This window comes from Heterocephalus glaber, unplaced genomic scaffold (genome assembly GCF_053883595.1).
Source record: "Heterocephalus glaber isolate CG9 unplaced genomic scaffold, H.glaber_assembly_v1.0 deba00001811, whole genome shotgun sequence".
In the NCBI taxonomy this organism is placed as follows: domain Eukaryota; kingdom Metazoa; phylum Chordata; class Mammalia; order Rodentia; family Bathyergidae; genus Heterocephalus; species Heterocephalus glaber.
In genome coordinates this window covers 173,966-198,071 of record NW_028258482.1, presented here as the reverse complement: position 1 = coordinate 198,071, position 24,106 = coordinate 173,966, and the positions used below count along the sequence as shown (strand labels likewise).

Sequence of the window (24,106 nt, the reverse complement as noted above, 5' to 3'; positions counted from 1 at the left end):
CTTTTTAAAAAATCTAAAATTTTCCATTGGCTCTATAAAATCCATGATGCATTTTTAGTTTCAAATATGCCTGAGTTTTAAAATTTTATTTTTGTTCATCTTCTGGGTTTCCTATCTTAGATGGAAAGTTCTTTATTTCTCTTTTTACATTTAATTTTTAATCTACTAAAATTGAACTTTTCCTCAGGTATAGAAATGAAAGTTTACTTTACAACATTTTGATTCCCAACACAATTCCCAAGATAATTTATTAAATGAGGCACGTTCATTTTGTGATGCCCATTCTGTCAGCACATGTTAGTTGTGTTGTGCATGTGGTCAGGCAGGGGACCACTACAGTAGAGGTGCAAGGGGCCAGGGATTTAGCTCAGTGGTTCCACTGCCTGCCTCGCAAGCGCAAGGACCCAAGTTTGATCCTCAGTGCCCCCCCACACACCCCCAAAAAAGAAAGGAAAATAAAACACCCAAAAACAAATACAGTAGAGGTGCGAATGACAGATGTTTCACAGCAGGGTTGAATGGAGGGAAGGTTGGCCCTGAGAGTCAGAGTTCAAAATCAGGAGCAATGAGCCAGGCATGGTGGCACACACATGTAATCCCAGCAGTCTGGGAGGCTAAGGCAAGAGGACCACAAGTTTGAGTCCAGCCCAAGCAACACAGCAAATTGGCAAGCCCTTGTCTGAAAAAATAAAAAGTCCCGGGGATATAGGTCAATGAAGGCCTTAGGCTCAATCCCCAGTACTGCTAGAACAGCATAAATGGCTCACAGCACAGGAAATGGGAAAGGTTTAGAGAAATAATATGACTCCAAGTGAGCACAACCTTTAAGCCGAGCATGTGTTAAGCAAGAATAAGCCATTCTGAGGGGCTGGGAACCTCAGAAGAATGTAAAAAGTGAAGCCAAGAAGGCAGCCTTGAGGAAAAGGAATATTGGTTAAGACTTAACTTGCCTTGACTTGTGTGAGGCCTCTCACAGCATTGTCCCAGATCAGCAGACATCCTTGGCTCTGATTCCAGCACACTTAGTCCCTGGAAGCTTTGCTTCCCATGTAGCTTTGCAGGCTGGAGGATATATGATGATCTACTGCTACAAGAATTCAAGCCCACAGACAGTTCATTTATTTACTCATTCATTCAACAAGTATTTAGGATCAAAATACCTGCCAAAGTCCCAGTGTTGAAGAAGCTTGTTCTCTGGTGAAGGAAGTAGACCATATACAGGAAAAGAGAGAAAAATAGGATGTCAGTTAGTGATGGGCAGTAAAGATAAAACTAAATCCAGAAAGGGAACTAGGAAGTATCAGGTAGCAGCACAATTTTAGAACAGGTGAGCAGGGACAGCCACATTGAGAAAGCAACATCTGAGTGTAGTAGTAAGTGGAAAGGCCCTGAGGAGGAAGGTGCCTGTTTGTAGCTCAGTGATGTTGGGGTCAAGTGAACCAGGAAGATGGTGACTGGGGACAACATTACAGAGAAAACAGAGGCCAGACACCGTAGGGTCTTATGAGTCATTATAAGGACTTTGACTTTTTCCCTGGGTCAGATGAAAAGCCTCACAAGATTTTTAACAAAAGAAACATGGTTACTTTAAAAGGTGGGAGGGCTTTGTTTTTAAAAGCAGTTTTAGGTTCAGAGCAAAACTGAGCAAAAAGTGCACAGAATTGGGGCTGGAGCCATAGGTCAGTGGTAGAGTGCTTACCTAGCATGCATGAGGCCCTTGGTACCATCCCCAGCAGTTAAAAAAAATAAAGTACAGGCCTTTGCCCTTGCTACTACGCTCAGATGTTGCCTTCTCAATAGTGGCCTTCCCTGCTCACCTGTTCTAAAATTCTACTCCTACCTGATACTGCCTAGTTCCCTTTCTGGATTTAGTTTTATCTTTACTGCCTATCACTAGCTGACATCCTATTTTTCTCTCTTTTCCTGTATATGGTCTACTTCCTTCACCAGAGAACAAGCTTCTTTAACACTGGGACTTCGGCAGGTATTTTGATCCTAAATACTTGTTGAATGAATGAGTAAATAAATGAACTGTCTGTGGGCTTGAATTCTTGTAACAGTAGATCATCATATATCCTCCAGCCTGCAAAGCTACATGGGAAGCAAAGTTTCCAGGGTACTATATACTGCCTGCCCCCTTTCTCCACAGGCACAGCCTCCTCAACTATCTTCGTTTCCTCATCAGAGTGCTACATTGGTTACAAACATTGAAACTACATTGACTCATCCTAATCACTTAAAGTCCATAGTTTACATTCTTGATGTTGTACATTCTATAGATTTTGGTAAATGTTGAAGTTGAGAGATGTTCCCTTCTACTTCTAGTTTGCTAAGAAATTTTATCATGAATGGGTATTGGACTTTGTCAAATGCCTTTTCAGGTTTACCTTTTTTTTTTTTGTACCAGGGATCAAACTCAGGACTTTGCGCTTTTGAAGCAGGCAGCGGCACCACTGAGCTAAATCCCCAGCCCATCCGGTTTACTTTTTTAATAGTTAAATTTTTCTCACAAGTCCATAAAGGGCCTCTGGAGGGTCTATGTGTGTCAGAACCTCTGGTAATGTGATTAATGTGAACTGCTCTCAACAGATGGATTCCCCTGATCTGTAGATGGTTATGAAATCAGTACATTACCTGTCAGGCTAGGCTTTACATCTTGAACTGTCATGGATTCCATAGAGCAGGAACTTCATTGTGAAGCCTTAGGAGGTACAGCAAGGCTGCCAACTTTTCCTTATGACCCCCTCACTATCAGTGCAGGGTAACCTTAAGGACTCCAGTTGGTTCTTCTAATCTATTTTTTTCTTCTTTCTTTCCCAAGTGCTAGGGTTGGAACCCAGGGCCTTGTATGTGCTAGGCAAACATTCTACCACTGAGCTACACCCTTGCTCCCCCCCTCCATTTCTGCACTGAGACCACACACACAGTTTTAGTTCTTGTTGCCAGTGGGTTTTACTTCTTACTTCATTTGAGAAAGACCCACTGTCCCCATGAGCTTCCTCCTTAAGACGTGTGGTGTGGTTTGTCAGCTGTGCAGTATGTGGCTGACCTCAGGCAGGGATCCAAGCCAGGTCCTGATGAGCCAGAGGAGATGGCTTTGAGGAGTGTGGTTGAGACAGTGCTTTCACTTCCTCTTCAGTCGGATAAAGATATCAAATCAGCAATTCTTGCCACAATGGAGAGAAAAATGGAAAATCTCAGTTTCCCAATGTTGGCAATTATACAACTATAAATAAATTCTCATGATTAGAGACTTCTCTAATGAAAAACTAAGAACCACTGGATCTGTACTAGGAGACAAATTTGGGAATAAAATTGCTCAACAGACCCCCTCCCTTTATAAGAGACCAAAGAAAACTACCTCCTCACCTTCCTCATCAGGACCTTCTGATTCAGCCACCAAGGGCTTCTTAACTCAGTGAACTTTCTCTACCCCCCACCAGCAGCTGAACATCCTTTCTGTAGAGAACAGGGAGGCCCACAGAGGAAAGGGAGAGGCCAAAAGTCCCACAGCAAGAGACCCACTTTCCTGTAAACAACACAGTGCAGACAAAGGTCTGGCCTCCTCAGTGTGTGTCACAACATTTGGGCATGTAGTTGCCTAAGCCTGGACTACTGCGACGTTCTCAAACTTTTTTCTGACAAACCTTTCACACTGAAATTTTTTTTTACTGTATTATGTTTTCTTTTTTTTTGGTACCGGGGATCGAATTCGGGTCCTTGCACTTGCGCAGCAGGCAGTGAAACCACTGTGCTAAATCCCGGGCCCTTGTTTTTTGTGGGGTTTTTTTTTAATGGTACTGGGGATTGAACTCAGGACCTTGGCACTTGCAAGGCAGGCCACAGCACCACTGAGCTAAATCCCCACCCCCCCTTTTTTTATGGTGCTGGGGATAGAACCCAGGGGCTTGTGAATGCTAGGCAAGGGATCTATTACTGAGCCACATCCTCAGACCATCTATCTGTCTGCCTATTTATCTAGACATACTGGCCTCAAACTCCTGATGGGCTGAAGTGATCCTTCTTCCTCAGCCTTCTGGGTACTTGTGACTACAGGCACATGGCATTGCACCTGGCTATTATGAAAATAAATGTTGCTTTATGTGGCTCCTGTTCATTCTATATGGTGTCAGAAACTAGAATGGAGAAATTTGTGAAAATACTTTATAATGCATTTTATAATAATAAACTCAATAATATTAATATGAATGATATATTATGAAAATACTCAGACTAAAACAAAAGAATTGGTGAGTGTTGTTGTTTTACATGTTTGTAAGTCTTTTTTTTTTTTTTTTTTTTTTGGTACCAGGGATTGAACTCGGGTCCTTGCACTTGCGAGCAGGCGACGAAACTACTGAGCTAAATCCTTGGCCCCCTGTAAATCTTTTTGATATCTATTTGGCTAATAGAAGAGAGCTAGAGTCTCAGCTGTATTTGCATTCAGTCTGTTTTGATTATGTTATTTTGGTTGGAATATATGAAAAAAAATCTCATCAATATGTTGCTGTAAAAAGGAGGAGAGTTTTAATATCTTGTAGATATTTTTCTCTGATGTTGCACCAAATTTGACAAGGTTTTTTTTTGGTACCAGGGATTGAACTCAGGTCCTTCTGCTTGCGAGGCAGGCAGCAGAACCACTGAGCTAAATCCCTGGCCCTGACAAGTTTGGTTTTTTTTTTCTCAAAAATTATTACAGTGCAGGATCTGAACCATATCAACAAACTTTTCATACTCTAGATTAAAATTTGTTGGTGGACCCTTGCACTTTGAATGGGACATTTACCTACATTCAATGGTCATTTGGAAAATATTGATTCATTGAGTTATGCAGATCCTCTAAATATTGACACATTTTTTTTTTTCTTTTTACCATGGATCGAACTCGGGACCTTGTGCTTGCAAGACAGGCACCGGAACCACTGAGCTAAATCCCTGGCAACTGACACATTTTATTATACAACTTTTTTTTTTTGGTACCAGGGATTGAACTCAGGACCTTGCACTTGAGAGGCAGGTGCCGGAACCTCTGAGCTAAATCCCCAGCCCCTTATTATACAACATTTAAAAATCACATTTGTTAACCAGATCTCAGCAGAAATTTCTTTAAATTTTGGGGGACTCTTAAGCTCACAGTGGTGAAAAAGTTTTCCAAAATAATAATTTTTCCTTGAAACCTCAAATTTTTATCCTTGGAATAAATGTCAGTATTGTTTTCCTTGATGTGATAGGTTTACTTCATTCATTTTCAAGAAAATGTCTTTTAAATACCAAATCTGAATAACCAGTTGTCAGTTGTCTTTTCCAGCAAAATAGAATCTGAAAACCATAGCAAGTGCCTTTCCTGGACATGATAATCATGCTTCAGTATGCAACAGTGTTTTTTGGTTTTTTTTTTACAAAGATGACGACTGTTAAATTATTAAGGCGGTATTCTCTTAAGTACAATTCTTTCTTGTGTATATTTAAATATTACAATAGTTTCATAAATTGGTATTGTCTATCAGCCAATACCACAAACAGCCTAGTTTATCTCATCTCTTCTACGAAAACATCAGCATAGTCTAGCTCCATACATCCACTGGAAAAACAGTTGCCAAGAAAGTGTTCTAGAAAACCAAGTAGTTGGGATCCCTACAAATAACACAAGAAAAGCTTCTGGCTGCAGGCACTGTGAACCTCTCATTCCACAAACCGTGGAAATAGATCCCTGCCTATTCCCCCAATAATGTAAATACACATGAATTTAGACACAGAAAGCAATGAACATAAACAAATAAAAAACAACCAAAATAAATATTTCTGAGGTAGTGTCATGCCTTGTGGACCACAAGCATACACACTGTGGAGTCACAGATAAGCAAATAAACTTTCCATAGCTGCTGCACCCTTTTGACTTCATTGAATACAGTGTACAAACACACCCACACGTTTTCCCCAAGGTGGGCGCTGGAAACAAGTAAGGGTAAAGACAGGTGCAGGAGCCTTCAACATCATGGTATTCACTCTGCCTCACAACTGGATATCCCAGACTGAGGTTTTTCTTTTTGTTTAACTTGTATTCTTAGGCTGGTTTCTCAGATGGTGCAAAGGTTAATTGTTAAAATCTACACCTGCATGTTTTCAAAACTTTAGGTGACAGGAAAAGAAAACCTCACAGAAGTTTACTCTCTAGGCATCTCAATTCATTACTCTTAACACTCAGGCACGGGGGTCTGGTTCACAAACTGCCTTCATGATGCAGGGCCTGTTTATCTCATACAGGGAGTTAAATTAGTATTTCAGCCACAAAGTTATCAGACTACAGCCTTTATCATTTAGGCTGTGAGTTCAACTCAATGTACAGACCTCCTGTCCCCCACCCCCAGGCTTGAGTTCCTATAAATAAACTGCTATTCACACCCTCTCTTTAACCTCACCACTCTTGCCTTTCCTACCAGCTGCAATCTTTTTTCTCTTTGCTTTTTTTTCAAATTTTCAGTCTCACTATATATGCTTTTTGAAAAAACATCAGACTCACTAGATCGGTTCCAAAATAGGATTAAAAAGAGAGAATAGAAAGAAATCTCCTTTCCTGTCTTGACATACATAGTCATTCCTTACTATACTCTCCGTCCTCATTCACCAACTGTTAAAGTGTTAAAACTCAACCACTAACCTATGGTTACTCAATCATAATTCCCTTCAGCTTTCTGTAATACATTGGTAATAACTGGTTCATCAAGGTTACTGTCTTTTATTGTGAAGATGCTTCAGGCACTTGGCAATAAATCTATATTCTGACAATAAGTTTCTATAGAGCAAAAGCCCTGAGAATTGTAATGTGTTCATTCACTCCTTTTATTTCTAATGCAGTACAAAATTGCCAATAATTCTCAGGATTTTCATCTCTGGGAGAGACTGGGAAATCAGTCCTCACTTCCCTAATTCTCTCCTTCTGCCACCCCCCTCCCAAGTCTTGTCCTGCTGTCTTGCCTCTTTCTATCCCTGCTGCACTGATTACTGTATACAGAGTTGAGAAACCAGAAGAAAACAGTGGACAGGATATCAAAAGAAAGAATTTGCTAACACCCAAGTCACCAAATCCAGGAAACTTTACACATTAAGAGAACAAATCATTCTATCAACTCCCTGGTTTGTTTTCTGTGTTTTGTTGTTGTTGTTGTTATTATTATCATTATTATTATTATTTTGGCTCTCAGCATAAATAAGGAGGGATCCAAGAAAAGGGAGATGAAGTGTATGATAAAGGTAGTGAGAAAAGTAGAGAAAAGCCCGTGAAGAGACCAAATCATTAAAACAAAAAAGAAAACTAAATCAGTGGAACTAGATGTTAAAACAAGTTTTTGAAAAAACGTTTTACCCCGTTTTACCCGTTTTACCCTTTGGCTTTAAAAGAACGCCAAAGGCTCGAAGACGTACATGATCAGCGAGATTTGTGGAGGAGCCTGAAAGTTCGTGGTCTGACTTGGAGCTGCCGTCCCTCTCATCAATGACAAGATCAATAGGCATTTTCCCCTTCAAACAGCTAATGTACCGGTGGCAGAAGTTATCACACCGTTCGTGGACCTTTTCTAACTCCAAAAGATGAAACCTTAGTACTTGTATTGCTTGTATCATCAAATTGTCCAGCTCTGGATTTGAAGAAAAAAGTGGCTTTTCAACACAAACCTGCTTGGCGAAGACTGCGATGTCCTCGTTGAAGGAGTCGGAGGAGCAGACATCTCCGCTGACCACTCCGGTTCCCGGGGCGTGCAGGTCGCCAGCTCGCACTTCTCAAAGACCAGAGAGATCGCGTCCTTGTCTCGCTTCAAGGCGTCGTTGACAGCGGATCCCATGCTGGCCGGCATGACATTTGGGTGCGGTAGCGCTGCGTGGCGTGAAGCGGCGGCCCGTGATTCAGGTGGTAAACTGGAGGGATCGGCCCCGGCGCTTCAGGGTCTCCGTACATGGAAGCGGGAACCCCTACTCCGTCCATCCCGCCGTAATGGGGCAGCTCATCGTACTGTCAGAGCCGGCCAGGAGGAGGGGGCGCAGAGGTGAGAGAGAGAGCAGAGCGAGGAAAGAGAAAAAGAAGCAAGGGAAAGAAAGCCAAGAGTGTTTTATATAGACTTCCTATTTTGTCACACATGATATATGTTTTTAAAAATGTACTTGAAGGTAGAGAGTTCATAAAAGTAGTAATTGTTAACGGTGCACTAAGGACATCTTTATGGGAAACTCACTTTTTTTTCTATCCTGACAATACTGAAGTAGTAACATTTATGATGTTGACTGGTTCAGTTTAGTGTCAATTGTCTAGATTCCTGCTAGGATGGCAGAAGTTGCACCTGCTAGTGCTTTTGTAACCTCAGTTCAATATCAACACAGTGAAAAAGGGAATTTATCTGTTTGTATTTTTATGAAAATAGTTTTGATCTCACAAAAAACATGAAAATATCTTGGAGACCTTCAGAAGTCCTCAAAGTCCATGAGAACCATTGAATTGAGCCATCAGCATAATTCTGTGTGTGTGTGTGTGTGTGTGTGTGTGTGTGTGTGTGTGTGGTGCTGGGGTTGAATCCAGGATTTCCATATGTTAGGCAAGTGACTACCATTGGGACACATCCCTAGCACAACTTAACAATATTCTTGTAAAGATAATGAATTCTATTATAATATCATTTATTACATCCAAATTCTAAAAAGAATTCACTTACTACTTTTTTGTACTTATATTTTACAATTTTATTTAAAAGTTTCTTAGTATATATTTGCAATACATAATGAATATCTTCATGTGTAAGTATTGGTACCCACACATACCACATTTTTACTTCCCCTTTCCCTCTCCTTCCTCCTGTCTCTCTTATTCCCAGATCCCATTCCCATCTCCACAAAGTTTATCTCCCTGTTTCCTACCATCTTTCTTTTTATAATTTTTATTAAACTTCATAAATGATAATTGATCACATTTTTTTGGCTGGTTTGTCATTCTAGCCCAAGAGGCTGCCTATCAAGACTCAAGTCCTCATCTAGTTGTCATAATTTCTATTCTAGATTTCAGATATTTTATTTCATTCTTCCTTCTGTTTGATATATAATGGTAAATATGAAATTTATCAAGAAAGGTTTGAGGTTTTTTTCAGTACTGGGAATTGAGCCCAGATATGCTCTACCACTGGTGACACTGCCAGCTTTGTTTATTTATTATGGTACTGGAGGCTGAATCCAGAGCCTTCTCACTGAGCTACATTCTCATCCCTTTTTTAAAATTTTTAAATTTTTTAAAAATTTTAAGACAGGGTTTTGCTAAGTTGCTAAATTGCCCAGGCTAGGCTTGAATTTGTAGTCTTCCTGCCTCAGCCTCCCAGAATGCTGAAATTATAGGCATGTGCAGCATGCCTGGCACTTTTATTTTTTTGAGACAGAGTCTTCCTAAGTTGCCCAGGCTGGCCTCAAATTTGTCATCCTCCTCTGTTAGCCTCCCTAGTGGGTGAGATTCAAGAAAATATTTAAAGTGGTTTCTTTGGTTGTGTTATCCAAAGATTGAGTATAATGACTCAGTGCCAAATTAAAATGCCTGAAAATCCTCTAAACATTTGATTGAAATGTTAAACTTTCTTCCCAAGTTACACATTGGCACTGTCTGTATAAAATCCAATAAAGTTTTATTGTTAGTGGTGGAGGTGAAGTGCTGGAGATTAAACTGAGGACCTTATGCATGCTAAGCATGTGCTCTAGTACTATCATTTTTATTTTTATTTTTTGTACTGGGGATTGAACTCAGGATCTTGTGCTTTTGAGGCAAGTGCAGTGCCACTGAGCTAAATCCCCCACCCTCTGGTACTGAACTACATCCCTAACCCCTCTAAATAAAGTTTTTACACGCATCTTTCTCACTGAAACCAATTTGGTGAGGACTAACAATCAAATTTAATATATGCTTCCAGTTGTTCCTGCTAGTTCCACATAATCTGCAAAGTTCACTCCGCAATTAACAGTCTTAAGATTTGCATTTTTAGTATTAGAATAGTTTACGTGAAATAATAAACGTGACATTGATAATGGTAGAAAACTACAGCTTGTCCTTTAAGTTTTTCAAAAAGTGGTAGCACTCTTGTAGATGGACTGCCCAGATTCACCTACAATGGCCTCTCCTTCCTGCGGGGAGATGGTATTTTGGCTCAATACTGGACCACTCCGATGTTTTGCTCCAGAATTTTCTGCTGGGGAAGCTTTGGCATGATCAAGCCTGCAACATACTCTTTTTTGTTTTTTGTACCGGGGATCGAACTCAAGACCTCGTGCTTGTGAGACAGGTGCAGTGCCACTGAGCTAAATCCCCGGCCCTATATTCTTCTTGCTTTCTACAGTCCTGCTTTTTTCTTTTCTCTGGTATTAATCCATAATAGTCATCTTGCACCCACTCTTTGTCAGCATCTGCTTCCAGGGAACTCAGACTTGAATAGCTGTTTGGTCATTTCAGTGGATCTTTGTTGTTTTATGAGATGGAGTACAAATATAGATACATCTATATGGGTCATTCTTTTTTGAAGTTCTAGTTAATCCATCATAGCTCAAAGTGCTGTATTCTTTTAAAACCACAAAGTAGATTGTGATTAATTTTTTTTAAGTGCTGGGAATTGAACCCAGGGCCGCACACATGCTAAGTAAATGCTCTGCCACTAGGCTATACAATGCCCCTTTCCCCTATTTAAAATTTTCATTAATGTTTTTGAGGCCCAGGGATTTAGCTCAGTGGTTCTGGCAACTGCCTTGCAAGCACAAGGTCCTGAGTTCAATTCCCTGTACCAAAAAAAAAAGTTTTTGAAGTTTAAAATGTTTTTCATTTTCCTTATTGTATCATCAATAAAATATTTCTTTTAGGAGTTTGAGGTGCTTTATTTGGGAAACAGACTCATGATGCTCTTTTAAATGTATCTCAGTGATATTTGCAAATATTCTCTATTTCAACTATTAGCATTGACAGATTATTGCCACTCCTATAAATATATGTTTTTGAGCTACTGTCACAATAGCAAAAACAGGACGGTAATAATTTGGGTTGAAATAATCAAAGTGTGTATTTTAGAAATGCAAATTTTTGCACGATATTAAAAACCGCTCTCCTGCCATATTCACTTTGCATTGTATCAGAAGATATCTAGACTGAATTTTATAACTGATATCATTTCAGAAGATTTGTGTTTATGATTCAGGAGGGTAATAGTTATGATATATATTTTTTTGAGACAGGGTCTTGCTATGTAGTACAGACTGGCCTTGAACTGGCAGTGATCCTCCTGCCTCAGCTTCCCAAGTGCTAGGATTATAGGCATGCACCACCACACCCGGTTTGGTACTCACGATATTTCTAAAAACTTTAGGTGGGCTGAGTGTGGCAGTACATGCCTGTAATCCCAGCACTCCCACCTGAAGCACAATGATCAGGAGTTTGAGACCAACCTGACCTGCATAGTGAGTTCAAGGCCATTATGGACTACATAGTGAGACACTATGTCAGAAAAAAAAAAAAGAAAAGGCCAAACAACCACCACCACAACAAAAACATTACATATCCAACCTTTTTTTTTTTAATGGTACTGGGCACTGAACCCAGGGCCTTGGGCTTGCTAGGCAAATTCTATCACTGAGCTACATCCCTCATGCCCCACTCCACTTTTTGATTTTGAGATAGGGTTTTGCTAAGTTGTCCAGGCTGACCTCAAACTTAGTATTCTCCTGTATCCCCTCTCAAGAAGCTGAGATTACAGTCATGCACCACCATACTCAGCTGTCTTCTTTTTATGTGCTTATTTTCCATATTTTATTGTAGTTTCTTGCATATTTAAATACCAAAACACTGTACCCAGACTACTCACAAGAATTTCAAAGCATCAGCAATATGATCAAAGTAGAAACAACAGAACCAAAATAGAAGCAATAACAATGATATAATTTGAAATAATAAACCAATTAATTCTCCTTACTCCTAGAATGCCTCTCTGCCAAACAAAACATCGTTCACATTGATTTTCATAGAAGGCCTTTGTCCTTTAGAAAATCTTACAGCATTTGGATGATCAACTAATGAGTTTATACTAGCCATTAATTTTACCTGTTGTTGCAGTGACTGTTACACTATTTATTAATGGGTACTGAAACATTTTAATAGTTTATCATATTTACACCCATACACATTCATACATATACACAATACAATACAATAGGGCACACAGAGAACAATGCAAATGAATCAAGTTGATAGTTTGATTTCTGAGTCAAACTAGACATCCTTCCTTGCTTCTATTCTGGAATAAAACCTAAATTCCGACTATGATAAACACTTTCTGGGCTACACATTCAGTTCCTGTTCCTGGGGAACAGCCTCCCTCCTCTAACACTCACTGGCTGTGTTGGGAGTAGCCAAGGTTATTTGGGAAGACACCCAGCCTTCCTCCACTCCGCTCCCCAGCTTTAGCTGCATTGTTGATCACCTGACTGAAGCTGACGTGATTAGAATCCCTTCCTTAAGGATTTGGGATTGGGACTGGCGGCTGTCAGTGCTTATCTTTCAGCCATGTGGGAGATCTGTGGCCAGAGAGGAATGAGGCAGGTACTCAGTAGTCCTTTATGGGTCCTTGGTTCTCTTGGTAGTTTGCTTTGGAGGCTCTGCCTTGGAATTTTAAGTGGCACACCTATATTTTTAATCTCTATTCTTTATCACATTCGATGTTTGTTATTTGCAAGCCACATAATCCTAACTAAACATTTAATTAACAGAGCTTCTACTCCCACCACTTCTTTTCAGTAATGACCCTCAAGGTTAAAAATCCTTATGTATCCAAGCTGCATATGCTTGGCCTATGAATACAGGGCAGAAGGTATGTCTACTTTAAGGATCTATGGGTGGCTTCTTAACACCTTTGCAATATTCTAGTGTGAGTATATCATTTTAGTGGCATTAAATATAAATATCTCAAAATTATGTATAGTTGGGAGTGGTAGTGTAAGCCTGTAATCCCAGCACTGAGAAAGCTGAGTCAGGAGGATTGCCATGAATTCAAGGCCAGCCTGAACTACATAGTAAGACCCTGTCTCAAAAAAACCCAAATAATAAATACAAACATATGTACATATTTTAGTGCTCAGGATTGATCTCAAATTATGTATTAATTATGGTTATCTTCAATTTCTAGCACAACAACCAAGTGAATGGGAAGTTTGGGGATTTTTTTTTCAGTATTGGAGATTGAATCCAGGGCCTTTGTATTGAGCAACATATGCAGCCTATTCTTTTGTTTTTTATTTTTTTATTTTTAGACAGGGTCTCACTAAGTTGGTACGTTGCTCAGGCTGGGCTTGAACTTTCAATCCTCCTGTCTCAGCCTCCCACAGTGCTGGGTTTACAGGTGTGTGCCACCACATTGAGCTTAGTTTTGGAAATCTTCAGTGGGACCTTTAGGGGTAAAATATGTGTTATTAAAATATGCATCAGCTTGGACAACAAAAGCTATACTTGTTCTCTATGGACAGTGAAGTGACCAGCCAGAAGGCTGAGTGCTGCTCCCTACATAGGTTGAAGTCAGCAGGTATGCCCTCCTCTGGGGAGCTGAGCTCTCCTTGAGCCTCCTGTGAGGCTGGCACTTTGTAGGAACTCGGGAAGCTCTATGGCAGTTCTGTTGTCTCCTTCCCCTGTTGGGTACCTGCTATCCTGAAATTTTATACTCATTCCTTCTGCAAGGAGAGTTTATAGCAAGTGAATTCTCAATGTGTCTGTTAGATAATCTACCCCTTGCAGGTATATATGGTCTATCCCTGGTGGTGAAAAATTTGGTCTGTACTTACCCGAAAACCACCTGAAGAGTGGACAGAAGAGAGGGGGAAAGATCTGGAGGGCGCTGTTTTGAGTTTGGAGAAGTGCTGCCTATTGCTAGCTTTGATTTCCCTTTACTTACTTAACCAGTACTCAAATGGTGCTGTGTGTGCGCCAGAGAGTGTTTCAAGTACTTTACACATTTAGCTCATTTAATTCTCTTAACTACCCGATGAGGTAGTGGCTCTTCTTATCCTCAGTTTACACATGAAAAATCTAAAGCATGACAGATTAAATAACTCATTTAGGGTCCTATAGCTTTTAAGATATATAGTCTCAGAGCTATTATTTAGTGAATTTTAGCATATTAGAATCCTATATTCCATTTAAATGCACATTTAAAGATAGACTGTAGAGACTCTTTCACTGAGGTGAGGAATCATCTCCAAATCAATTTTTTTTAAATAGAAAAAAAATCACTTTTTATTTGGGTTTCTGTAGAAAGCATAAACATTCACCTAGAATTTTATTAAGTCAAAAGGTATACCACAAATGAAATACAAAATGAACTAAGAAAAATAATTTGCTCCCCAAAATATTCAAAAAATTAAAGAGGTACTAGTTATATTTGTAAGATAATCTTAAGTTTCTACAGATGCCAAATTTATCTTTAAAAATTCATTATCAAAGGCAAATACAATCATCTTTATCTACATCCCTTACCATCAATTAAACTAACCTTTTTTTCCCCTTAAATTCTTTTATTGGTACATTTTAGATATACAATACATTTACATTTATCATTGGGTGCTTGTACCTGTACATGACGTATCTTGGTTCTTATTTTTTCCCCATTACCTGTGCGCCTTTCACCCCCTAAACTTACCTCTTTATCTTCTTTTACTTTGTGAATTTTCTTCATCTCTTTATCATCTACCTCCTGGTCAAAAGTGATTGCAGGATTATCAATACCACCTTTCCAAGTTTCAACAGGAGAAAGAAGTGGATCTTCTTCACTACCACGATGTCTTCCTTTTCTTTTTGTTTTAGAAGTAGTGAAAGCTTCATCATTACTTGCATCTGAGTGTGTTCTTCTATAGTATGTCTTGGCTTTACTAAACAAGGTTTTAGATTTATATCCAAAGCAATGTATGCATAAAGTTGGTTAACTTATTCTCGATTTTTGAAGAGTCCAGATTTTGAGTACCTAACACAACCACCTGGGTCAGATTTTTGAAGTAAAAATAGGCTTAAGCAGGAATCCAAAGCCTACATTTTGAGGGTGTGAAGAAAGAGGCTGCTATGGTTTGAGTATGGTTTGTCCCTTCTGAAACTCATGTTGAAATTTAGTTTTCATTATGAGATATTAAGAAATAGGACCTGTAAGAGGTGATTAGGACTCTGCCCACATGAATGGAATAACCATTCATTCCTTTACTAGATTAATATGTTACCTTGAGGATGAGCCTGCTGTGTCAGCCAGTTTGGGTCTGGGGATATAGTTCAGTGGTAGAGCATCTGCTTAGCATGGTGAAGCTCTGCGTTTAATTTCCCAGCACTGGGAATGGGGAGTAGCTTGGCTAGGTCTCTTCTGCACTCCTTCATGCCTTCTGCCACCTCAGGACTCTGCCAGCAAGAAAGCCATTACTTAGCCAACACTCTGGGAGACTGAGGGAGGAGAATCATAAGATCGAGCTCAGCCTAGGCAACTTAGCAACTTCATGAGACCCTATCTGAAAATTAAAAAAAGAGCTGGGGATGTAGCTCTGTGCAAAGGTCCTGAGTTCAATCACACACACACACACACACACACACACACACACACACATACATTACTGGATACAGTCCCTCATCTTTGGACCAAGAACTGTGAGCCAAAATAAACCTCTTTTCTTTATAACCCACTGCTGTGGTTTGGATATGATTTTAGGTGTATCTCCCACATGTTCATGTGCTAGAACCTTTGGTTCTCACTGTGGTGGTGAAAGCTTTAAGACTGGAGCTTAGTCAGAGGTCTCTGGTGGTGTTGCCCTTGAAAGGGATTCATGTGGTTCTCTTGGAACCCAGTTAGCTCTCTCCAGAGTGAGCTGTCACAGCAAAACTGGCTCCTTCTCATTCTCTGGCTTCTTTCCTATGTGATTTCCCTTTTTCCATGGGCTCATGTCATAATGCCATTTGCCATGAGGACCTTGCCAAAGCTGGTGCTATGCTGTGTGGACTATCAGTCTCCAGAATTGTGAGTGAAATAAACCTCTAAATAAAGTACCCAGCCTCAGTGTGTGTGTGTGTGTGTGTGTGTGTGTGTGTGTGTGTGTGTGTGGTATTGGGTATTGAACCCAGGGATGTTCTACCAGTGAACTGCATCCCCAGTCCTTTTTATTCTGAGACAGGGTCTTGCTAAGTTGTCTCAGCAGGCCATCCTCTATCCTCAGCTTCCTAAGTAGCTAACAGGTCTGAACCACTGCAAACACCAGGCTCAGGGCTCAGGTAATTTGTTACAGCAATGGAAAATGACCTAATACACTTATCCAGTCTGTGGTATTGTGTTATTAGCAGCAGAAAATGGACTAAAACAGAGGTTTATCTCAGAATTCTGGGCTGTCTCAAATCTAGCAGTTTTTAGTGTTCCTGCCTGATCTTCAGACATGAGTTTGCAGAGATGGGCAATGTAAGATAAACTGAAAGCAAAATCCTAAAAAACTGGACCTACACTGAAGTTTAGGAACTGAATTTTTCAGCATATTTTACATAAAGATGGGTTCATAAAGTATTTCCTTGGGAAACAATTGCTTTCACAATAGCATCCAAAAAAATGAAATATCTAGGAATCAATCTAATGAAGGAAGTAAAAGACCCCTACCTTGAAAACTATAGCACTCTGAAAAAAGAGATTGAAGAGGATATCAGAAAATGGAAAGACATCCCTTGCTCTTGGGTAGGAAGAACCAATATAATAAAAATGGCCATACTTCCAAAACTGTTATGTAGATTCAATGCAATACCAATTGAAATCCCAACAGCATAGTTCACGCAACTAGAGAAAACAACCCCAAAATTTATTTGGAATCAGAAGAGACCTAGAATAGCAAAATCAATTCTAGGCAACAAAGACATGACAGGGGGTATCACAATCCCCAACTTGAAACTATACTACAAAGCCACTGTGATAAAAACAGCATGGTACTGGCAAAGAAACAGTCCCAAGGACCAGTGGAACAGATTAGATGATGCAGACACAACTCCAGAAATACTCAGCCACCTCATCTTTGACAAAGAGGCCAACCACCCTCACTGGAGGAAAGATGGCCTCTTTAATAAATGGTGCTGTAAAAACTGGATTTCAACCTGCCATAGATTAAAACTAGACCCATATTTTTCACCATGCATTAAACTAAAATCAAAGTGGATCAAAGATCTAAATATTAAAGCAGAAACACTAAACTTGCTGGAAGAGAGGTTAGGTAGAACTCTTGAAGACATCGGCATAGGAAAAGACTTTATGAACAAAACCTCAGTAGCATGGCAACTAGCACAGAGAATTAACAACTGGGATCTCTTTGTATTAAAAAGTTTCTGAACTGCAAGAGAAACTACTAACAGAGCTAAGAGACAACCTACAACGTGGGAAAAAAAATTTTACTAGCTGTTTCTCAGACAAAGTACTACTATCTAGAATATATAAAGAACTTAATAGCACAGGAACTAGGACAAAGAATCAACAACTGGGATCTCATCTTATTAAAAACTTCTGCACTACAAGAGAAACCACTAACAGAGCTAAGAGACAACCTACAATGTGGGAAAACATTTTTACCAGCTGTTCCTCAGACAAAGGTCTACTATCTAGAATATATAAAGAACTCAAAAAAAATCAGACTCCAAATATAAAGACCCAATTCAAAAATGGGCATCTGAAATGAAGACATTTCTCAGACAAAGAAATAAAAGCAGCAAATAAACATATGCAAAAATGGGCCGGGGCTGTAGCTCAGTGGTTTCACTGCCTGCTGCATAAGCACAAGGACCTGAGTTTGATCCCCGGTACCAAAAAAAAAGAGCTCAAACGTATGCAAAAATGTTCAACATCACTGCTCATTCAAGAGATGCAGATGAAAACAATGCTGAGATTCCACCTCACCCCAGAAAGAATGGCTGCTATCAAGAAATCAACCAAGGGCCATGGATTTAGCTCAGTGGTTTCACCGCCTGCTGCACAAGCGCAAGGACCCAAGTTCGATCCCTGGTACTGAAAAAAAAAAAAGAAAGAAATCAACCAATAACAAATGCTGGTGGGGTTGTGGGGAGAAAGGAACCCTTCTTCATTGCTGGTGGGAGTGCAGACTGGTGCAACCACAGTGGAAATCAATATGGAGATTCCTCAAACAACTAGGATTGGAAGTCCCATCTGACCTAGTAATTCCTCTGCTGGTTATCTTCCCCCCAAAATTAAAAGAATCATACCACAGTGATATATGCTCACCCATGTTCATAGCGGCACAGTTTGTAATAGCTAAAACTTGGAAACAGCCCAATTGCCCATCAAATGGAGGCTGGATAAAGAAGATGTGGGGTTTTTTTTTTATATAATGGAGTACTACTCAGCCATAAAGAATGAGAAACTAGAGACATTTATAGCTAAGTGGATGCATATTAAGGCCATACTCTTAAGTAAAATAAATAGGACATACATGTGTAAATACCAAATAGTTTCTCTGTTGTGAAAAACTAAAAGTGTAAACAAGGATCAAAATGTATAATCGTGCAATAGGAAGAAAAGGTCTAAAGGAATAAAGGAAATCAGAGGGTTAGGGGAAAGGAAAGAAGGGAAAAGAAAAAATATTAGAAAAGGAAAAAAATGGAAACAAATGGGGTTGAGGATTTAGCTCAGTGGTTCCGCTGCCTGCCTCGCAAGCACAAGGACCCGAGCTCAATCCCTGGTACCAAAAAAAAAAGGAAACATTATTTGTAAATAGGGAAGGGTGGAGGGGGTGAGAGCCGGGGAATGGGGAAAAAATAAGAACAAAGATACATCATGTAAAGGTACAAGATCCCAATGATGAATCTAACTATATTGTATACCTAAAATGTACCAATAAATAAACAATATAAAAAAAAGAACTTAAAAAAATCAGACCTCCTAAATTTAAAGATCCAATCCAAAAATAGGCACCTGAAATGAACAGACATTTCTCAAAGAAGTAAAAGCAGCAATAAACATATGAGAAAATGTTTAACATCACTGGTCATTCAAGAGATGCAAATGAAAACAACACTGAGATTCCATCTCACTCCAGAAAGAATGGCTCCTTTCAAGAACTCAACCAATAACAAATGCTGGTGGGGTTGTGGGGAGAAAGGAACTCTTTTCCACCGCTGGTGGCAGTGTAGACTGGTGCAACCACTATGGCGATACACATGGAGATACCTCAAAATACTAGGATTAGAGGTCCCATTTCACCCAGCTATTTCCATGCAGGGTCTCTTCCCAAAAGAATTAAAAGAATCATACCACAATGATACATGTGCACCCATGTTTATAGTGGCAATTTGTAATAGCTCAAACTTGGAAATGGCCCAATTGCCCATCAAATGGAGACTGCATAAAGAAAATGTGGTTTTTAAAAAAATAAAATGGAGTACTACTCAGCCACGAAGAATGTGAAACTAGTCATATATAGCTAAATGGATGCACACTGAGGGCATACTCTTAAGTGAAATAAATGGGACACACATGTGTAAATACCGAATAGTTTCTCTAGTGTGAGAAACTGAAAGTGTAAATAAGAATCAAAATGTATAATAGATAATGTGAAACAAGAAGAAAAGGTCTAAAGGGGAGGAGGAAGTGGGAGAAGTAGGGGAAAGGAAAGAAGGGAAAGGAAAAAATATGAGAAAAAAAAATGGAAACAAAGTCTTTGTAAATAGAGGGGGTGGAAGGGTTGAAGGGAGGGCAGGGGAATGGGGAAAAAAATAAGAATCAAGATACGTCATGTAAGGATACAAATTCCCATGATGAATGTCATCATATTGTACACCTAAAATGTACCAATAAACAATTTTAAAAAAGTATTTCCTTGAGGGTAAGGTGTGTTCTTTTTTTTTTTCTTTTTTCTGATACCAGGGATTGAACTCAGGTCCTTGTCTTTGCAGGGCAGGAAGCGAAACCACTGAGCTAAATTCCTGGCCCATTGAACAGCTTTACTAATCAGGTAGAAAAAAAAGGCCCCTTAAAACCATTTAGGGCTGGGGATTTAGCTCAGTGGTTCCAGCGCCTGCCTCGAAAGCACAAGGTCCCGAGTTCGATCCCCAGTACCAAAAAAAAACAAAAAACAAAACCATTTAAGGGAAGGGCTGGGGATTTAGCTCAGTGGTTCCGCTGCCTGCCTTGCAAGCGCGAGGTGCTGAATTCGATCCCCAGTACCCAAATCCAAAAACATTTAAGGGAAGCATGCCAATTGGGAGGACACCTGGAGTGGACAACATGGATCTGTACATCAACATTTCTCTGCGCTGTCTTTAGCTTCTCCCAACGCCCCTCCCCCCAATTCCTGCCAGATACTATACCTTCTTTTCTGGTACAGGGATCAAACTCAGGACCTTGCGCTTGCCAGGCAGGCGCGGTGCCATTGAGCTACATCCCTGGCGCACATACTGTCCCTTTAGGGGCCACCAAGCGAGCAAAGCCTGAGAAGGGTGAGAGAAGAATGGCAGTTTGGCAGCGTATTCTCGGATTTGAGAGGGCATGGGCAAGGCCAAGCTCTAGGAGTTTCTCCTTTGCTCTCCCTGGATCCTTGGAATTTACACTGCACAAGCGAGACCTCCGTCATGCCTGAAGCTGGAGTTCAAGACTCGCCTCTCTGAAAAACCCTTACTGTAGGCTCGAAGCCAGGGCGTGGCCGGCTCAGTCTGGTCCCTGGGCCAGCACGGGACCTACATCAGGTGACTAGCTGCAGTCGCAGAGGTGTGCATCATCGTTTCTTCATTGAGCGACTGTGGGCTCTGCAGTGCTGGGGTTCCTTGGTCCGGTGCGCACTCCTTTTCTCGGCGGAGGGATCCCGTCTCGCCGCTCGCTACGTCCTACAAGGCGCGCTGACGTCGCGGAGGGCCGGCAATCAGCGCTGGAGCGGCCGGCGCGCTGGTGTTCCAGTTGGTCATGGACACCAGCAGGGAGGCGCACGGTCCGGGGCTGTGAGGGTTCTAGGGCGGCGGCCCCAGAACGGCGGCGACGCGACCCGAGCGGAAAGGGCCGAGGCGGCCGAACGAATTGGGGATGGGGAGGCCTGGACCGTGTACTTCCCCTGGGTGCGCTTGCGGCTTTGGGGGCGCACAGTGACGGTGGCGGCGCCTCTGGCCCAGCAGCTCCGAGGTCGCTTCGCCTGCGAGCCCGCGGCCGGCGGCAGGCCTGGCCATGAGGAGCGGCCGGGGCTGGGATAGGCCTCGCTGACCCCGGCTCCGCGCATCGGCCTTCCTCATTTCCGCTCCGGCCTCGGCATGAGCGTCCGCCCGGGCCCGGGGCCGCGACTGCCCCTGTCCCGCCGCCCTCGGACGCGCTCGGTGCCCGCGGATCCGCGGTGCTGATCCCGTTGCGCCGCCCGCCTGCTGTATGCCCCCGGGGCGCGGCCATGGAGGTGGTGGGCGACTTCGAGTATAGCAAGAAGGACCTCGTGGGACACGGGGCCTTCGCCGTGGTCTTTCGGGGGCGGCACCGTCAGGTGAGCGCCGCCGATCCAGCTGGCTCGGTCGAGGCCGAGACCCCTGGGCGTTACCGGACTGGGAGGTCCTGAAATTTGGCGAAGCTGCAAGAGCCGGGACCCAACCACCACCACTACGTGGCTCGCCGCCCCGGGCCTGCCATTGTGCGCCCTGTCAGAGTCGCGGGGTTTGTTTTGGTCTTGCAAGGATTGTTTTTTTGAGGCCGGATCTTCTAGGCAGCGCTCCACCTACCGACGGGCGCCCGGCCACTGATGGTCCCCCTCCTTGTCAGTGTGCTTGATAAACCAGAGTGCGCTGAGGCATTCGCCCTTGTGTGCCACACGGAGAAACCTTTCCACCTGAAGTTACTTACTGTGGAACGCAAGGTCCCCCTCCTCACTTCCCCGAGCTGCCAGGGCTTGTCACCTCTGAGGTTGATAATTGCAGATCCAGCAGAAAATGGGCAGCTTTCCCATTAGCCTTAGGCTTTCTCGAATGGGAGGTATCGCTTTTCCCACATTGGTTTTCCTACAAACCGACCAGTCAGGTATCATCTTAACTCTCCTGGGTTAGACGGACTTAAAGTGGAAAAAAAAATAGTTGGATGCTTCATTTTCCGTCCAACTAAACATGAACTCACGTTCAAGCCTAAAAAAAAAGAAAAAAAAGCGTTTGCTGTTTCTCAAGTAGGGTCACATGAGGTTTTAAACTCTTAAAGAATTTGGAAAGGCTTCAGAGTGGAAATAATCATAAAGACTTTGTTTTGATTGTTGCCAAGGGCCATGTTCACAGTGCACTGTCTTTGTTGCTTACTTTCCATTTATTGTGAAAATAACTTAAAACTCAAGGAAAAAATTAAAACACTTTATAATCTAGCCAAGCTAATACTGTTTTCAACTAATCATACCACTTTCTAAGTTTATATACACATTTCTCCATAACTTTTATGTGGTTGTAAACTGAGTTTTTTAAAAAACTTGGTGCTAGTTCCTATGTAATCTTCATATTTACTGTTTTTATAGCTGTGTTTAGAACATTGGTTTGTTATACTGATTTATGAAATAATTTTTCTGTTGCTGGAGATTGAGTTTCTTTTTAATTTTTCCCCAGTTCTCCACATTTTGTCTGCTGCTAAAAACATTTTGTTACTATAAATTTTTTTTCCTGTTGTTTCTGTCTAATAATTTCTAGGAATAACACTGTTTTTCCTTTTCAGAAAACTGATTGGGAGGTAGCTATTAAAAGTATTAATAAAAAGAACTTGTCAAAATCACAAATACTGCTTGGAAAGGAAATTAAAATTTTAAAGGTATGTTACTTTGTGTATTATTACATACTAGGGTAAAACAATGTAAACTAAATATACATGATGGCATCCTTTGCAGTTTTGGTTGTTGGGTCCAAATTTGGTAATTATCACCTGCCGCTTATTTTTATTATTTATATATTTATTTTCGGTACCAGGGATCAACTCAGGACCTTGCACTTGCAAGGTAGGCTTGGTACCACTGAGCCAAATCCCCGGGGCCCTGGTGCTTATTTTTATATGGTCAGTGTTTTGTTCAGTTTTTTTGTTTTATTTTTTTTTTAGAGTACCAGGGATCAAACTTGGAATCTTGCACTTGCAAGGCAGGCTTTGGAACCACTGAGCTAAATCCCCGGCCCTATGGTCAGTGTTTTGAAGCATTAAGTACACTGAAGCTTTTTTTTTTTTCCTGTTTTTTTGCAGTAGAATCTTGCTATATAGTATATGTGGTGCCGAAGGGAGCACCAGGATCTTCCATTATAGTTCAGGCTGGCCTTGAACTCACTATGTAGTCCACGCTGGCCTCGAACTGGAAGGAATTCTCCTGCTTCAGCCTCATGTGCTGGATTTACAGCCACCATGCCTGGCTGAAGCTATTTTTTGTTTTTGTTTTTGTTTTGTTTTGTTTTTGGCACCGGGGATTGAACCCAGGACCAAGCTAAATCCCTGGCCCCTGAAGCTATTTTTAATAACATATTTGTGGCTCTTGGCCAACCTTAGAGAGATTCTATGAAAATTGATTTTAACTTCTCGTAATATCTTTGCTTTTCTAGTTACTGTGTTACTGTTTGAGAAGAGGGGTAGGGAGGCCTATCTGGTACAGTGTTCACCTCTTCTGTTAATCCCTCTTACTTTACAATTAAATTTCTTTGGGAGGAGTGGGGTGACTTTTTTTTAATTGAAGGTTTTTTTCCTTGGAGGTAGTCCAAGGAAAAAATTTACTTTACTCCTAGCCAGTTATTATCCAAGTGAGATGTTTTGAGAAAAAAAAGGATTCCATGGTCAAATACATTTGGAAAATTCTGTTTATTGAATACTTGGACAGTCACAAAACACATTGCTCACTAAAGACAATGAAAAATTCTCCCAGTTTCAGCGTATTTAACTTCGTGTTTTGCAAACTAATATGAGCATAGAACTCTCATTCTGCACTCACCAGCTTTCCTCAAAACTATCTTGTGGAGAATTCTTTGGTAAGATTTATAGCTGAGGGGGCTGGTGATTTAGTTCAGTGGTTCAGGCGCCTGCCTCGAAAGTACAAAGTCCCGAGTTCAATCCCCGGTACCAAAAAAAAAATTTAAAAAAACACT

General features: G+C 41.1%; 1 protein-coding gene and 1 pseudogene across 2 annotated transcripts in view; one reads left to right on the top strand and one right to left on the bottom strand.

Annotated features, from left to right (window-relative positions):
- Positions 1-3,163: 3,163 nt before the first annotated feature.
- Positions 3,164-20,770, bottom strand: LOC110346459 (homeobox protein Meis2-like; annotated as a pseudogene). The gene is made up of 3 exons (XR_015448341.1): positions 20,733-20,770; positions 14,685-14,913; positions 3,164-8,005 (listed from the first exon to the last, which is right to left on the bottom strand). The product of XR_015448341.1 is annotated as a homeobox protein Meis2-like (transcript).
- Positions 20,771-21,333: 563 nt separating this feature from the next.
- The window catches only part of LOC101712848 (serine/threonine-protein kinase ULK2), a 98,022-nt gene continuing 95,249 nt past the window's right edge, over positions 21,334-24,106 (top strand). Inside the window, exons 1-2 of the mRNA XM_087203834.1 lie at positions 21,334-21,510; positions 22,707-22,799. Of these exons, the coding sequence (XP_087059960.1) occupies positions 21,421-21,510; positions 22,707-22,799 (183 nt within the window). The 5' untranslated portion in view covers positions 21,334-21,420. The remainder of the gene's footprint in view (positions 21,511-22,706; positions 22,800-24,106) is intronic.